Raw genomic sequence first — 15,737 nt, forward strand, 5'->3', positions numbered from 1 at the left:
TTTCATTGATACCCCCCAAGAAGATGTTTAGAATAATGGCTTGATGAGGGACGGGGTTGCTCATTGGGCTCTGGACTATAAATGCTTGCGGTTTTCACACGGAGACAACAGTTTCCACAGAATTTTCAAACACTTCGCCAGAGAATATCAACCGTCATGGAGCCAAGGCCAACCATCAAGTTCAAACTGAATGGGGTATCCACATCCCAGGCCGATATCGATCACTTGGAACTCCAAGCTTGCTATCGCGCTCTCGACAACCTGCGAAGCTTATTGTTCCAAGCACCGATGCTGGATCTTCTGGACGACCAAATCGACGAAGGAAATCACTACTTTGAATCGCTGATTCGAGCCTCTCGGGGGAATTCAGAGAATGCAGAACCTATATGAAAGCAACCGAGGTCTCCGCGACAGAGTTGAGAACAATCTGCCACCGCTGGCAGCTCTCCAAACCCATCGACGAGATGGCACGGATGTTTATATTCCCAACGCACCCGGAAAACTATGTCGTGATGCATTCACCAGGAGCTCCGGCCGAAAATGGGCCGGACTGCGGGGTGGAGGTCATCGGGGGGCACATGGCCAAGATTCAATATGTTGATCTCATGGACAGCGAAATTCCGAAGTGGTTGGCGGATCAGCGAGAGGAGGAGTATGAGATGGTGGAGTACTTGGTTGCGAAACTCGAAACTGGAAGCAAGTTCTTCTATGTCATGAACGAATTCATGGATACCGAGGGTGGTTGCAAGATCAAGCTGCGGGCCTTTTTCCCCTCTGCTTCGCCCTGGTCATTGGTTAATCAACATGCTGAGCATCTGGCGATTGAGTTTCGAAATCTTCTCCAAATGGTTTATGGGGCGATCGAAGAACTTGAAGACAGCTATTGACCTTTCTTTTTTGCGACCAAGAGAGAGAGATCTTCACCGTTAGCCCTTAGGAAGAGATATCATCGGTTATCCTAGATCGTCAGTTTTTTTTTCTCAAATGTTTTTTCTGCAATGCAAGCAATGTTGAATTGATTTTCATGGAGGTCATTGTGGAGTAGATCCAGTAGAGCTCATCGAACTTGTAAGATGAACCAGATGTTCAGTGATTCGAGTAATTTCAGTGAATCGAGTAGTTCAGAAAAGCTGCAGAGAGACAAACCAATTAGAAAGCTTCCACTATTGTAAGACCATATTGTAGAAAAAAGCCACCGGCGGTACAAGCCAAGCTGAAAGATCGGCTTGCATGGCCACAATTCGGTGCGCGGGGAAGAGACGGAGGATTGGACGAGTAGGTCAGGGGAACTCCACGACCGACAATCGAGATTCAGTTTCCAACACCTTTGACCTGCAATCCAAAAGCGAATGCTAGGCCTGGGACGTCCTCGATTGAAAGCGCGGGCATCGTTGTTGGATCTGATATCCGCAAAGCGTACGTTGACACAGCCATCACCGCCCGCCGAGCTGCCACCGCTTCCAGACTCGCCCTCCTCAACTACCTTCACCCACTCCGTGTCCCCCCATTCCACAAAGGCTTCTTCCATTATGAGTTCAGACGATTCTGAGAAACCTGGCTCGATCTTTTCGGTCTCCGGCCCTGTGGTCGTGGCCGAGAACATGATCGGTTGTGCCATGTACGAGTTGGTAGGCAGCCCCAGCTCCAAGAGCGTGGAGAACCCCAGATACTGACGGCATAGTGTCGTGTCGGTCATGACCTGCTTGTTGGTGAGGTCATTCGTATCGAGCAAGACAAGGCCACGATTCAGGTCTACGAGGAAACAGGTAGAGCTCCGCAGCCCCCCAAACCCGCATGGTTTCATCATAAACCCCCCCCAAAGAGCTATGCTGACCATTGTGACCTTTCAATAACAGACGGCTTAACTGTCGGCGACCCGGTGACGAGAACAGGCAAGCCCCTTTCAGTTGAGCTTGGCCCCGGTCTGATGGAGACGATTTACGACGGTATTCAACGACCCCTCAAAGCCATCGCCGACCAATCGAAGGGTATCTACATTCCCCGTGGTATTTCGGTGAATTCCTTGGACCGCGAGCGCAAGTGGGAATACAAGCCTACTAGCTTCAAGGTCGGCGACCACATCACTGGTGGTGACATCTGGGGTACCGTGTTCGAGAACAGTCTGGTGAATGACCACAAGATCCTACTGCCTCCTCGTGCACGGGGTACCATTACCCGCATTGCTCCCGCTGGCAGCTACACCGTCGAAGAGAAGCTGCTCGAGGTGGAGTTCGATGGTAAGAAGACTGAGTTCGGTATGATGCAGACCTGGCCCGTTCGTGTTCCCCGCCCGGTCAGCGACAGGCTGTCCGCCGATGCGCCCTTCATTGTCGGCCAGAGAGTGTTGGATGCTCTCTTCCCCAGTGTGCAGGGTGGTACTGTCTGTATTCCTGGTGCTTTCGGGTGTGGAAAGACTGTCATTTCCCAGAGTGTGTCCAAGTTCTCGAACAGTGATATCATCGTCTACGTTGGCTGCGGTGAGCGTGGTAACGAAATGGCTGAAGTGTTGATGGATTTCCCCGAAGTACATGTCCTCCCCAAAATTACTGCGATGACATTTTACTGACTGCCTTTTCTTTCCCAGCTCTCTATTAACGTCGAGGGCCGCAAGGAGCCTATCATGAAGCGTACCTGCCTGATCGCCAACACCTCCAACATGCCCGTCGCCGCTCGTGAGGCCTCTATCTATACCGGTATCACTATCGCCGAATACTTCCGTGACCAGGGCAAGGACGTGGCTATGATGGCCGACTCCAGTTCCCGTTGGGCTGAGGCTCTGCGTGAGATCTCGGGTCGTCTGGGTGAGATGCCTGCTGACCAGGGTTTCCCCGCGTACCTGGGAGCCAAGCTGGCCTCCTTCTACGAACGTGCCGGAAAGAGCAGTGCTCTTGGCAGCCCCGAGCGTGTGGGCAGTGTCAGCATCGTCGGTGCTGTCAGCCCGCCCGGTGGTGATTTCTCTGATCCCGTCACTAGCAGTACCCTGGGTATTGTCCAGGTCTTCTGGGGTCTTGACAAGAAGCTGGCGCAGCGCAAGCACTTCCCTTCGGTCAACACCTCCATCTCCTACAGCAAGTACAACACAATTTTGGATAAATACTACGAGAAAGATCACCCCGAGTTCCCTCGTCTGCGTGATCAGATTCGTGAGCTTTTGGCCAAGTCCGAGGAACTGGACCAGGTCGTCCAGCTGGTTGGTAAGGCAGCGCTGGGTGATTCGGATAAGATCACTCTAGACGTGGCCAGCTTGCTTAAGGATGACTTCCTCCAGCAGAACGGATACAGTGACTACGATCAGTTCTGCCCCCTGTGGAAGACCGAGTACATGATGAAGGCCTTCATGGGCTACCACAACGAGGCCCAGAAGGCTGTTTCTCAGGGTCAGAACTGGAATAAGGTCCGTGAGGCTACTGGAGATCTCCAGAATGCTCTTCGCAGCATGAAGTTCGAGGTTCCTGAGGATGAGGCGGAGGTCTCGGCCAAGTACGAGAAGATCCTCCAGTCTATGACTGAGCGATTCGCCTCGGTCTCAGACGAGTGAAAGTGACATCTTGACTTAGCATGTATTTTCCTTTAGATGTTTGTTCAAGCACATTCCCCTGTAGTTATTGTGTCCAAATCAACTTGCTTTCTTTTATTTTGGTGACCCTAAAAACGTTTGTATAGTTTCCCGATGTACATGTGGCCCGTACGTGTCAGGCAGCACAAGGGTTGTGCACATGACCTGAGACCAAAGCTATTAAGTTATTTGACAGGTAGAATTATTTGTATTTCTTCGAAATATCTAACCCATAATACACTATATCATCGTGAACCACTACCTACTTGGGTTGCAGCCTAAACGAAGAGAACCCGAGAGAGAGACCGCTCTGGACGCCACTACATCACCGCCTTCGAGAGTCAACCAAACAATCCCTCTTGCATCGTGCACCTCCCCCGGTTCTACCTGATTTCAACTTCTCTTGTTGCCTCGTTTTTTCTTGTTTTTGCAATATTTCTTGCCTAGCAGCAGTTTTCATATCCCAAGTCGCCAGCCATGGCAAGCCCTACGTCCGGCTACTCGTGCGTAAACCCCCTGTCCCTTTCCGATGCGGTCTGGCTAATCTCCGTGTAGCATAAATGTCAATGACCCCAGCTTGATTTCGCTGGTTAACAAGCTTCAAGATGTGTTCTCCACAGTCGGTGTATGTATATCTGCTCAAAATTAACAGCTCAATTGTGATTCCAGGGGCACCATGTGTGCTAACACCACCCTCTCGATTTAGGTACAAAACCCGATCGATCTGCCCCAAATCGCTGTCGTTGGATCGCAATCCAGTGGAAAGAGCTCAGTGCTAGAGAATATTGTCGGTCGAGATTTGTATGTTGGTTATTTTTGGGAGCTTGCGCGGCCCCCCCGTCCACAGCTCTGGTGGCGGGGCATGCGACACAATGTCAATAATAATTGCTAACTGAGTTTTTGCCTTGCAGCTTGCCTCGTGGCTCTGGAATCGTCACTCGGAGACCTCTTATCCTGCAGCTGATTAACAAGTCCCCCACCACAAATGGTGAGACCAAGTTGGAGACAACGGACAGCGAATCCAACGTGAACGAGTATGGTGAATTCCTGCACCTCCCCGGCGAGAAGTTCTTCGATTTCAACAAGATTCGGGATGAAATCGTGCGCGAAACGGAAACTAAGGTCGGAAAGAATGCCGGCATCTCGCCCTCCCCAATCAACCTGCGCATTTACTCCCCCAACGTCTTGACCTTGACCCTCGTCGATCTGCCCGGTTTGACCAAGGTCCCCGTCGGAGACCAACCGAAGGATATTGAGAAGCAGATCCGTGATATGGTCCTCAAGTACATCAGCAAGCCCAACGCAATCATCCTAGCAGTCACTTCGGCCAACCAGGATCTTGCCAACTCCGATGGTCTGAAGTTGGCGCGTGAGGTGGACCCAGAAGGTCAGCGCACCATTGGTGTGTTGAGTAAGGTCGATCTGATGGACGATGGAACCGATGTGGTGGATATTCTCGCTGGACGAATTATCCCTCTGCGCCTGGGTTACGTTCCAGTGGTCAACCGTGGCCAGCGTGACATTGAGAACAAGAAACTCATTGCCCAAGCCCTAGAGAACGAGAAGAACTTCTTCGAGAACCACAAGGCATACCGGAATAAGGCATCCTACTGCGGTACTCCATATCTGGCACGGAAGCTCAACTTGGTACGGATTGACCCCAACTTGTCTCGTCAACTTGTGAACTAACGGACCTTCTCTTTTTAGATCCTTATGATGCACATCAAGCAAACCCTACCCGATATCAAGGGCCGCATTTCCACCTCCCTCCAGAAATACACCGCAGAGCTAGGGCAACTAGGTGACTCTATGCTCGGCAACAGCGCCAACATCATCCTGAACATCATCACCGAATTCAGCAACGAGTACCGTACAGTCTTGGAGGGAAATAACCAGGAGTTGTCCAGCATTGAACTGTCTGGTGGTGCTCGTATTTCCTTTGTGTTCCACGAACTCTATTCGAACGGTGTCAAGGCTGTTGATCCGTTCGACCTCGTGAAGGACATTGACATCCGCACAATACTTTACAACTCATCCGGTTCCTCTCCCGCACTATTCGTTGGCACCACCGCCTTCGAGTTGATCGTCAAGCAACAGATCAAACGACTGGAAGAGCCCAGCTTGAAGTGTATCTCGCTTGTTTACGACGAGTTGGTGCGCATCCTGAGCCAGCTTCTGACCAAGCAGCTGTTCCGCCGCTACCCCATGCTGAAGGAGAAGTTCCATGCTGTCGTCATTTCCTTCTTCAAGAAGTGCCTTGAGCCCACCAATAAGTTGGTCAAGGACTTGATCAACATGGAATCCACCTACGTGAACACCGGCCACCCCGATTTCCTGAACGGACACCGCGCCATGACTCTTGTCAACGAGCGCCAAGCGGCCGCTAAGCCTACACAGGTCGACCCCAAGACTGGCAAGCCTCTTCTCCCAGCCCGTGCCCAGAGTCCCTCGCTCGACACCACCGGTGAGGCTTCCAACAACAGTGGGTTCTTCGGCAGCTTCTGGGCTTCTAAAAACAAGAAGAAGATGGCTCTCATGGAGGCTCCTCCCCCAACTCTTAAGGCTTCAGCCAGCTTGTCTGAGCGTGAGGCCACCGAAGTTGAGGTTATCAGTGAGTTAAACCAGATCATACAAATTCCTTGTGGCACTTCACTAACACTCGCGCAGAACTCCTGATCACCTCCTACTTCAACATTGTCAAGCGCACAATGATTGACATGGTCCCCAAGGCGGTCATGTACACCCTGGTCCAGTATGTCCCCCTCATACCAAACTCCCACCCCAACACTCGAGTCCACTAACAGATGATTTCCCTAGATTCACCAAAGATGAAATGCAACGCGAACTCCTGGAGAACATGTACCGCACCAATGAGCTCGACGAACTCCTTAAGGAGAGCGATTACACGACCCGCCGACGAAAGGAATGCCAACAGATGGTCGAGAGCCTGGGTCGCGCCAGTGAGATCGTCAGCCAAGTCCAGTGATGAAATAGTGGACTTGGTCACCAGACGATTTATCCACAGAGGAAAAAATAGCCCCATGGACCGCTGCGTTGGCGGAGTTGGGCTCCTCGCATCTCTTTGTGATTTTTGCAACACGCTCCGAATATCTTGACTATACTCCGTACTTGCTTTGCTGTTCGTACCATCCGTTGGTTAGCGACTTGTTCTGTTGGTCCCTTATTTAGATGTTGATCTGGGTGGTTCGGGTTCGGGGTTCAAATTTCGGATTTGCGTCCTTGGTGATCGTCTTTGGTTTCGATGAGAGGGGGAGTTCTTTGCTTCGTCCTGCTACGTGTTTTCATTTGTTTTTTTTTTTCCCAATTTGAGAGCTCTATACCGTTTTCCTTTCTCTCATTGCTTGGTCTGTTGTCTGTGTTCGCGGACTTCCTGCCTTGGACGCCCGGATGATTGTATCAATTAATGATTCTGTCTCTGCTTTATGACTCAGCTTAGAATTCCCATTTAACTTTACAATTTGTTTCCCGGTCATTTCCGGTGTAAATCAGATGGTGGCTGCGATATATGTAGGGGACGGATTTGAAGTAGAACTTTAATTTGAAAACATACCTCAAAACATACCTCAAAAGAAAAAGTCTCAGGAGAGCAAGACGATGGGACTACTTTCTATATATTAGACAAGGTGAAAGTTATTATGAAGATGATGATGTCCTTCATATTTTACTTCTGCAGGTTTGATGTGGCAGAAGTGCACTAAATACATAAAGCTGGAAAGTACCTCAGTACTTCCAGTAAGTACAAAACAAATTGAGCCAACCTCCCAAGCAAATGTCGACAGTCACACGGACGGACCTTGATGATGTCCATGGAAACAAAGTTCGAGCTGAGATTTGGAAACTCAGCTAAGTCGGTGCAAGGTGTAAGTGTTGGATGCAAATGAAATCCCAAACCATCCCAAAGACATCAAACCCAACTTCATTCGTACATTCCCATCCCCATCCTCCTCCCATATTCTCCATTTCATTCCCTTTTCATTCCCATGTCCATCCTTCCAAGCCCAATGTGGCGCTGTGAGATGCGAGAGTTGTGAAGTCAAGTCCATGCTGGATCGGGTTGTCTTTCGAGGTGACGTGCTTCCATTCAATGATTCCATGACCGTCTGCCAGTGGTCTCTTCAGGGGTGTGGATGATGCTTGGACTTGTTGCCTTTTCGCCTTGGGATTTTGTTGTTTCTTTTTGTGTGTGTGTGTGTGTGTGTGTGTGTGTGTGAGTGGGTGGGTGTTTCTTTTTTTCTTTTTTGCTTTTTTTTTTGGCGTTTGTGGGTTGTGGCAGTCCTGTTGCATGCTTGTGATTTTGGTGTGTGTCTTAAGATTGGAATTGTCAGTCTCATTGTCTTTGTTCGGGAAACTGTTTTGAAGTCTTACCATATTATGAGTTTTGTCACGACGAATTTGTGTTGAAACCACCGTCTCATCTGCATGAGGAAAGATAGAAGGCAGAGAGACATTGCATTTGATGAATTGGTGAGGCCTCGAGGTTGTCAAAAGGTTGTGGTTGGTCATGAGTAGCTTGGTCAGAAGAGCTCGATGATTGGTGCCCCATGTTTCAGTGTGCCAACCCAGTCCAGTGGGAAGTATTCAGCAGTCAAGTGTAAAGGTTGATATTGATCGTGGTCATGTTGACGAAAGTGACGAGTGTTCGGGGTTGATGTCGGGTGGGATCGTTGGCACCGTTTCGTGGAGAGTTGATGTGGTCTTGGGTGTTTGGAGCTGATGTGACCCAAAGCCAGGGGGTGGGGGGTGCGCTGAGAGATTGGCGGTTGTCAAATGTTGAGAAATGACTCGGAGTGTGTGCTGAAATTTAGGTTCTGCAATCCTGAGAGGTCACTCTTGCCAGCCTTCACCATCATGTAACTCACGTGGGCAGCATTGATATACCATTGTCGACTCGCGGTGGGCAGCATTGATATACCAGAATCAACTTGCAGTGGACGGCACTGATATACATAAATCACTCGCAGTGGACGGCCCTGATATACCAGAATCAACGTACAGTCCCAAGTGAAGTAGGAACAGTGCACTCCCTGAGCATACAACCCAACACACCGCCTGTTGGTGTTATGAAGTATGGTATCAGGGAGTGATGTTCCTAGTCCACTCGTGACCGTCGAGGATGATGGTTCTTCATTGCTGTCACAGTCCCAGGTACTAGAAACATGGATCCCCTGATCATATATCCCAGACACACCGCCTGTTGGTGCCGGGGAAGTATGGTGTCAGAAAGATGTATTTCTAGCGGTCTCGTGGTGACTGTCGAGGATGATGTTCTTCAGCGCAGTCACGGTCTCAAGTACTAGAAACAGGGATCCCCTGATCATACAACCCAACACACCGCCTGTTGGTGCTGAGAAGTATGGTGTCAAAAGGATGTATTTCTAGCGCACTTGCTGGCCGTCAAGGATAATGGTTCTTCATGCTGCCACAGTCCCAGGTACTAGAAACATGAATCGACTGATCATATATCCCAGACACACCGCCTGTTGGTACCGGGGAAGTATGGTGTCAGAAGAATGTATTTCCAGCGGTCCGTGGTGACTGTCGAGGATAATGGTTCTTCATGCTTCCGCAGTGCCAAGTACCAGAAACAGGGACCGCCTGATCATATGTCCCAGACACACCGCCTGTTGGTGCCGGGGAAGTATGGTGTCAGAGGATGTATTCCTGGCTCGCTTGGCTACTGTCGAGTAAGGTGGTAAGGGGCCGGGGAGGTGCTCTGCAAAATCGCAGCAGGTTGGTGGGTTTCCGAACTGGACTGGGTGGTGGGATGCAATGACCGCGTGAGATATGGGATTCTTTTCAAAGGGTGGACTGGATTGAGCAGGAATTTGTTCGAATTTTTGAGGATCTCGTGGGTTGATAGTGGTGACTGGTGACTGTTAGCTTTGACAAAAGGGAAACACAAGTTGAGGAACAAACCATTGTGTCATTGCATCCCTCTTGATTCAGGGTGAATCATGAGCTCTGCTGGCTGGGCCATGGTGGAATTGGAAGGTGTCGAAAGACTCCAGTAGAGAGTCATCAGGGAACTGTGCTTTTGGAAGTCAGCCTTGAAGCCCCTGAGATGATGTTTGTGATCTCACCAAATCTCGTTTTCTTGCCATCGTCGAAAGCAACCAATTCTCCATCCCTTCTCCTTTTCCCTCCCTTCTCCTTTTCACTTCCCATTCTTTCATTTCCCTCTCGTTCTTCCATTCACTCCAGATCCGTCGTTTCCTTTTTTGTCCTTTTTATGTTTGTTCCTTCTCTTTCATTTGTTTCCTTATTTTGTTGTGTTGTGTTCGCTTTTGCGTGGGGTTCGATGTGTGGTTGATGTTGGTTGATGTTGGTTGATGTTGGTTGATGTTGGTTGATGTTGGTTGATGTTGGTTGATGTTGGTTGATGTTGGTTGATGTTCAGTCAGTCGTCAGAGGCGGGCATTATTCACAGGCAAAGGGTGTTTGATGCACAGAGGTATGTTGTCAATGGTGGCGAGACCAATCGATGACCTTGGGCTGGAGATCTTGCAGTGGCAGCCAGGAGGCATGTGCCGATGGAGGTGTGGGGAAAGCCCAAATCGGTTGTTGTGGGCATGAAAGCAGAGGCCAAACTTTAAGAAGCTGGCGTGGATGACTGATAAGAAAGTTTTCTTTAGCAACTCAAATAATGAAGTGGGTGTGGAGAAGACATACAGTTATCATATGTCACATCCATGAGAAAGGTGGCCTCACAGGGTCGTTGTGGCCATTCAAAGACGCGGAGGTAGTGTGTATTGGATGTAAAATGTGTCGGTCATGCCCAAAAGGTCGAGGTGGAGGCAGACACAGGCAAGAGGATGCAAGGCAGGCAGGTCGCAAACGATGAGAGATGAGATTCCTGTAACAGAGACACCAAGGTGAACCTGCGTCAGCCATGGGACCAGGTTGGTAAGATCTTCCACTCGTCATCGCAGAGCAGAAGGAACAGAGAGGTGGGAGGGTTCTGATGCTGGAGTTCTTACCTGGATAACTGCAAACTGCAATCCGGGTTGCTGTTCGTTATGCTGGGATGGAAGCAGCAACATGCAAATGAAATGCCATTGGTGTAAAGAGGCTATGTCAACCCGCGTCAGCCACGGACCAGGTTGGTAAGATCTTCCACTCGTCATCGCAGAGCAGAAGGAACAGAGAGGTGGGAGGGTTCTGATGCTGGAGTTCTTACCTGGATAACTGCAAGCTGCAATCCGGGTTGCTGCTCGTTGTGCTGGGATGGATGGAAGTAGTAACATGCAAATGAATTGATGTAAAGAGGCTGTGTCAACCCGCGTCAGCCACGGACCAGGTTGGTAAGATCTTCCACTCGTCATCGCAGAGCAGAAGGAACAGAGAGGTGGGAGGGTTCTGATGCTGGAGTTCTTACCTGGGTAACTGCAAACTGCAATCCGGGTTGCTGCTCGTTGTGCTGGGATGGAAGCAGCAACATGCAAATGAAATGCCATTGAGGTAAAGAGGCCGTGTCAAACAGGGTGTTGTTTTCCTTTCATATCTGTTGTTGTTAGTACCAAGCAATCATGGAAGCACACGATGTCTTGGAACATAATCGAAAGGGTAAAGAGGTGACAGCATGTTGAAGAAGTACTGGATGGTTGAAGTGGATGACGGGCGAGGGGAATAAAAGAAGATACTCACAGTGTACAGCATAGATGCAAGATGAAAAGTCAAAGTGGTGAAGTCCACATGGTGTGGGGTCTGAGAGAAGTGCATGTTAGTAACTGATGGGTGATGGCAGGTGGTGATGGGTGGTGGCAGGTAGTGATGGGTAGTGATGGGTGGTGATAGGTGATGGTAGGTAGTGATGGGCGGTGATGGGTGATGGCAGGTGGTGACAGGTAGTAGGTAGACTTACCAGAGTGGACATGATGGACCACGTGGGTGTGGGGTGTTGACGTGACAGACATGACATGTCGCGACGACGCAGTCAGAGATGGTAACAGTGCCCATTTCCAATGGATCTTGATGGGTGATATGATGGAGAGTGGGAAGGGATGGACAAGGTATTGATGACACCCAAGCTGATGATGGAGTGTACTTTGGGATGATGAAAGATGTGATGGAAGGTGGGATTTGATGAAATGAGAGATGAAGAAGAATGGGGAGAAGAAGAATGGGGAGATGAAGAAGGAAGAAAAAAAGAAAGGAGGAAGTGGGGGGAGGGGGGTTTATATAGGTAGGGTATCTACCATTTAGGAAGGTGGCCTGCCTGTTTAGGAAGGAACAATGGGAGACAACCTCACCCAATTGTTCATTGTCATGTCAAGTGATACTCTCTACATGTTACGTTTTAGGAAGGTCGCCTGCCTACTTGGGAAGAAACAATGGGAGACAATAGGACCCACCTCATCCTATTGTTCATTGTCACGTCAAGTGATACCCTCTACATGTTAACATAAGATAATCGCGCGGATTTGCTTAGCTACATACAAAGCCACCCTTGTAAAAAGAATGAACAACTGTAGCTTGTGAAACTTGTGAAGCAGGACACCAGATAAACCAAAGTGAAAGCGAAGTGGAAGTGATCTCTAGTCAGAATTGAAGCTGTCACCATCATCATGTACTATGATAGTTATATCTCATACCCCAGACCCATTTTTACGGTGTCTCCAAGGACTCAATCCCCTATATCATTATCTACATAAACCATTGAGACCCCAGGATTCCAAATGTACAGAGGCTACCAATGAATATACGAGACACCATCCTGCTTACAGGCCAAATACAAGAAGATTACACCGGAAGAAAGTTGTACGAACTTCGAACTAAGCGACTGTTCAAGTACATTTATTCTGATATGCGACACGATGTCCCTACGCCAGTTAGGGAGCATATAGCTCAGGTCTCCACAGAGATACCACACCTAAACCCATCAGAGATGAGTATTGATGAAACCACCTGCGTTTTTGGACTGAAGAAATCAGTCCGCGGTTATCAGCTTTGGCAATTTCCAAAGGTTGAGGTCAACCTCCCGGAAAGCTTGTGTGAGTGGATTCACCCGTTATACAGCCTTTTTTTGAGATAGATCACCTAGCTTGTCATGTTGTGATGATTGAAGCAAAGCAAATTGATGGCAAAGGCCACGGCTAACTTATATGTCTATGATATAGGCAAATCGCAAGAAACGTGGGTAGTCCGATTGGACTATATATGGAGTCCTCAGCGATGGAGAGACCTTCGCATTCTATGATTTGGATATGAATTGTCCAGTATACGGTTGTCTGTCATAGGGTTGAAGATAAGCTTTTGACGCTAGACTGTGTCTGGAATAGCGTATCCGCCCGTTATGTACCTAAGCTCCCGAGGTCTCACTGGTAGCATAGGTACATGTACGCATCTCATATCCTTGGTGTTGACATTGTCAAGGCATATTTTCTAGTCGAGTTCCGTGGTATTACTCGATTATGTGTTTCCTACCCCTGCCATCTCCTAGTCAAGAGGGCGAGGAGAAAGACACAAAGCAAGAGGCGAGATTGCAGAGCGAAAAGTTCATGAAGGGAAATAGTGTGGCTCAAATTCATATAGTTATAATGGTTGTAAAAGGCATGGAACAACCTGTAGAATAGAGCAATGTCTACTTTCGACCGGTATGCCGATAAACATAGTGCCAATCCTCCTTCTTCAAGTCCTGCCGTACCTTGTAATTCCTCTCAGCGGCTTCAACAACCCCCATATTCACGTCAGCAACGACGAATCCCTCCTCAGTTCCCATCTTAGCAATTGATCCCACAAGAGGGAGTGTAATCTGCGACAGGCCCAAGAAATCCTCCGACGGCCCGGCTGCGTTGGCAAAGACAACGCTACAGGTATTCTCAAAGCAGCGGGATGTAATCGTCGACTCGAGGAATAGGGCTTCACAATCCGGGTTATACACACGGGCTTCGGGGGAGGCATCGTGGGGAGTCCCTGGTAGAAGTTTCAGTTAGATCAGATACCACATCCGCGGGGAGGAGTCCAACATACAGTAGGTAGGCGCAATCACAATCTCCGCGCCGTCGGCGATCAATTCCCGGAATGCCTCGGGGAATGCCAGATCCCAACAGATCAGCATTCCCACGCGACCGATCGGGGTGTCGATTGCCACATGGGGCTCTAGGCCTGAGGAGGTGAGGTGGGGTCGTTCCGGGTGCCAGATGTTCTTTTTGCGGTAAGAGCCGAGCACAGTGCCATCGTTTGAGATAAAGTGAGCCGTGTTGTGGAACAGTGTGGGTTGATCGGACTCTGTGTGCTTTTCGATGATTGTACCCGGTACGATGCAGATTTGCAGTTCCTTGGCTAGGCTTTGGTAGTTTGCTAAATACTTAGCGGATTCGCCGGCTTGAACCGCCCAAAGGGGTTCTGTAGGGACCATGCCGCTGAGGTGGTATCTGGTTGTCTTCAATCAGCAAGTGTCGATTTATTTTGAGAGCTATCGAGTGCCGTTGGACATGTTTCTTACTCTGGAAGAACAACTAGCTCAGCGCCTTGAGCAGCGGCTTCACTGATGTAGGCGCATGCTGTCTTATGATTGTACTCGATGTCAAGCTCCTAAAGTAATGTAAGAATGATTGGAATGGGACTACACGTCCTCGGTGGTTCAAAGCTTGGGCACGGCTCAATTCGATCCACCCACCTTGATCTGCCATTGAATGACGGCAATGCGATGCGTAGAGGCCATGATAGGTCGATTGTAAATGTGCGAGCAGCTTATTATGAAGAAGATAAGAAAGAAACATTGGGAATTAATAATTACAATCAATGGTTATCTACCGGTTACCCCAACATGAAGTTGGAGAAATTGGGGTCGATGACTTCAACAATATAACCCCAACCCGACTCCGACTACGTCGCCCTGGCTAAATTCAAGGGAAAAATATCTCTAGTACAACTTTGGAAGAAACCGTTGTTTGATATGGGGGACTTTATACCGTGGCTAACCTCTGCCAATCCTTTGGATCAAGTTCCTAGTGTCAACCCCTAGAAATTCTCACTCGGCAACCTCAACAACCAACTTCGTACAACTCACCCCCTGGAGTAGCACATCCAACCCAGCATTGATAGCCCCCAAACCCTTCCCCACAATTCTCGGCTCCGGACTCGGCCTAACAGTCCGGTTGACCAAGTTCTCCCTCAACCACGTCCCCATCCGATATCGGAAGTGGGCCAACCTCTCCCCTTCGTCCATCGACGGCATCAAAAAGATGGTTTCCACTCCATTTACCTCTTCCGCATCCGGAGGTATAATGGGGGCCGACCCTATCTTCGCCCTCTGGTTCTCTCTGTCTTGATCGTCACCGAAGAAAGCCTTCAACACGGCCTGACAGGACACCAGCTGCCCCGTGGCAAGAAAGCAGTGCCGAATCACTAAGCCATCCTCTCTGGCCGCGGAAACAATCGCATCCACAACCTGCGGTTCGTTGTAATCGAACACACGATCCGCGCCGAGGGAGCCGACGTACTTCTGATTCGCCGCACCGGCCGTGGCGTACACGGCGGCGAAAGAAGAATTGCGATCTTCCCGCAGCAGCCGGGCGCTTTGCACGCCCATTGTGCCCACGCTGGAGGAAGCGCCCCAGATTAGTAGGGCCTCTCTCTTTTGTTTCTTATCTTCCTGAGTTCCGGCGCCATCTGGGGGAACGGAGACGGAAGAAGAAGAAGAAGCAGTGGCTTCTCCCACACGTGGAATCCCCATAGCATCCCACGCGCCAAGGGGCACCTCAACTGCGACGGGCAAAGTTGCCGCTTGGTTCCAAGAAATACCCTCGTCCGGAAGAGGCAGGGCGTGTTGCCAGGGAACGAGGCAACGCTCCTGAAAGACACCATAGTTAGGGTCGTAGGACTTCCAGAATGAGGCGGCGTATGCAGCGACGCGGGTGATTCCCGGTCGGAAAAAGGGTCCCGGGCCCTCATCGGTAGCACCGACGGGGACATTGTCGCCGACTTCGAGTACTAGCCCCGAGAGGTCGAAGCCGGTGACCGTGGGGTAGGTAGGTATGAAAAGACCTTGGTCACGCATGTAGCCGTCCGCCGGGTTAAGGGCTACGGATTTAACCTCGATGAGGAGCTCGTCTGGGCCTGGTTTTGGCGTAGAGCGGGTCTGAAGCTCGAAGGGCTCACCTTTTGCGATAGAGACGGCGGCAAGGTGGGTAGCCATTCTGGACTGTATGTAATGAAA

General features: G+C 49.8%; 6 protein-coding genes across 6 annotated transcripts; 3 read left to right on the forward strand and 3 right to left on the reverse strand.

Annotated features, from left to right (window-relative positions):
- Positions 1 to 386: 386 nt before the first annotated feature.
- N7516_001829 (uncharacterized protein) lies at positions 387 to 887 on the forward strand (the record flags this gene model as incomplete). Its single annotated transcript, XM_057214549.1, has 1 exon — positions 387 to 887. One exon carries the CDS (start codon positions 387 to 389, stop codon positions 885 to 887), a length of 501 nt encoding a protein of 166 aa, XP_057076432.1.
- Positions 888 to 1,349: 462 nt separating this feature from the next.
- Positions 1,350 to 3,538, forward strand: N7516_001830 (H(+)-transporting V1 sector ATPase subunit A; the record flags this gene model as incomplete). The annotated part of the gene is made up of 4 exons (XM_057214550.1): positions 1,350 to 1,628; positions 1,682 to 1,766; positions 1,857 to 2,524; positions 2,585 to 3,538. The coding sequence occupies 4 exons, from the start codon at positions 1,350 to 1,352 to the stop codon at positions 3,536 to 3,538; spliced, it is 1,986 nt and encodes a 661-aa protein (XP_057076433.1).
- Positions 3,539 to 4,001: 463 nt separating this feature from the next.
- N7516_001831 (dynamin-like GTPase vpsA) lies at positions 4,002 to 6,604 on the forward strand. Its single transcript, XM_057214551.1, has 7 exons — positions 4,002 to 4,059; positions 4,112 to 4,181; positions 4,263 to 4,357; positions 4,468 to 5,203; positions 5,264 to 6,167; positions 6,224 to 6,308; positions 6,374 to 6,604. The coding sequence occupies exons 1-7, from the start codon at positions 4,034 to 4,036 to the stop codon at positions 6,540 to 6,542; spliced, it is 2,085 nt and encodes a 694-aa protein (XP_057076434.1). The 5' UTR covers positions 4,002 to 4,033; the 3' UTR covers positions 6,543 to 6,604.
- Positions 6,605 to 10,651: 4,047 nt separating this feature from the next.
- Positions 10,652 to 11,450, reverse strand: N7516_001832 (uncharacterized protein; the record flags this gene model as incomplete). Its single annotated transcript, XM_057214552.1, is given in 5 exon segments — positions 10,652 to 10,741; positions 10,755 to 10,796; positions 10,953 to 11,069; positions 11,222 to 11,281; positions 11,439 to 11,450. The coding sequence occupies 5 exon segments, from the start codon at positions 11,448 to 11,450 to the stop codon at positions 10,652 to 10,654; spliced, it is 321 nt and encodes a 106-aa protein (XP_057076435.1).
- Positions 11,451 to 13,157: 1,707 nt separating this feature from the next.
- N7516_001833 (carbon-nitrogen hydrolase family protein) lies at positions 13,158 to 14,240 on the reverse strand (the record flags this gene model as incomplete). Its single annotated transcript, XM_057214553.1, has 4 exons — positions 13,158 to 13,489; positions 13,547 to 13,950; positions 14,022 to 14,110; positions 14,196 to 14,240. 4 exons carry the CDS (start codon positions 14,238 to 14,240, stop codon positions 13,158 to 13,160), a joined length of 870 nt encoding a protein of 289 aa, XP_057076436.1.
- Positions 14,241 to 14,549: 309 nt separating this feature from the next.
- On the reverse strand, positions 14,550 to 15,716 carry N7516_001834 (zinc-binding alcohol dehydrogenase family protein; the record flags this gene model as incomplete). The annotated part of the gene is made up of 1 exon (XM_057214554.1): positions 14,550 to 15,716. The coding sequence occupies one exon, from the start codon at positions 15,714 to 15,716 to the stop codon at positions 14,550 to 14,552; it is 1,167 nt and encodes a 388-aa protein (XP_057076437.1).
- Between the last annotated feature and the right edge of the window lie 21 nt (positions 15,717 to 15,737).

Source organism: Penicillium verrucosum, assembly GCF_028828655.1.
Source record: "Penicillium verrucosum strain IBT 35672 chromosome Unknown utg000001l_segment0_segment0, whole genome shotgun sequence".
NCBI classification, from domain to species: domain Eukaryota; kingdom Fungi; phylum Ascomycota; class Eurotiomycetes; order Eurotiales; family Aspergillaceae; genus Penicillium; species Penicillium verrucosum.

What these genes read in the sequence shown, in the direction of transcription:
- N7516_001831 (XM_057214551.1), top strand. Translation starts at nt 4,034, where the DNA reads ATGGCAAGCCCTACGTCCGGCTACTC. An exon ending in ATGTGTTCTCCACAGTCGGT is followed by an intron (nt 4,182 to 4,262) that starts GTATGTATATCT and finishes CTCTCGATTTAG; the next exon opens with GTACAAAACCCGATCGATCT. An exon ending in CACCGAAGTTGAGGTTATCA is followed by an intron (nt 6,168 to 6,223) that starts GTGAGTTAAACC and finishes ACACTCGCGCAG; the next exon opens with AACTCCTGATCACCTCCTAC.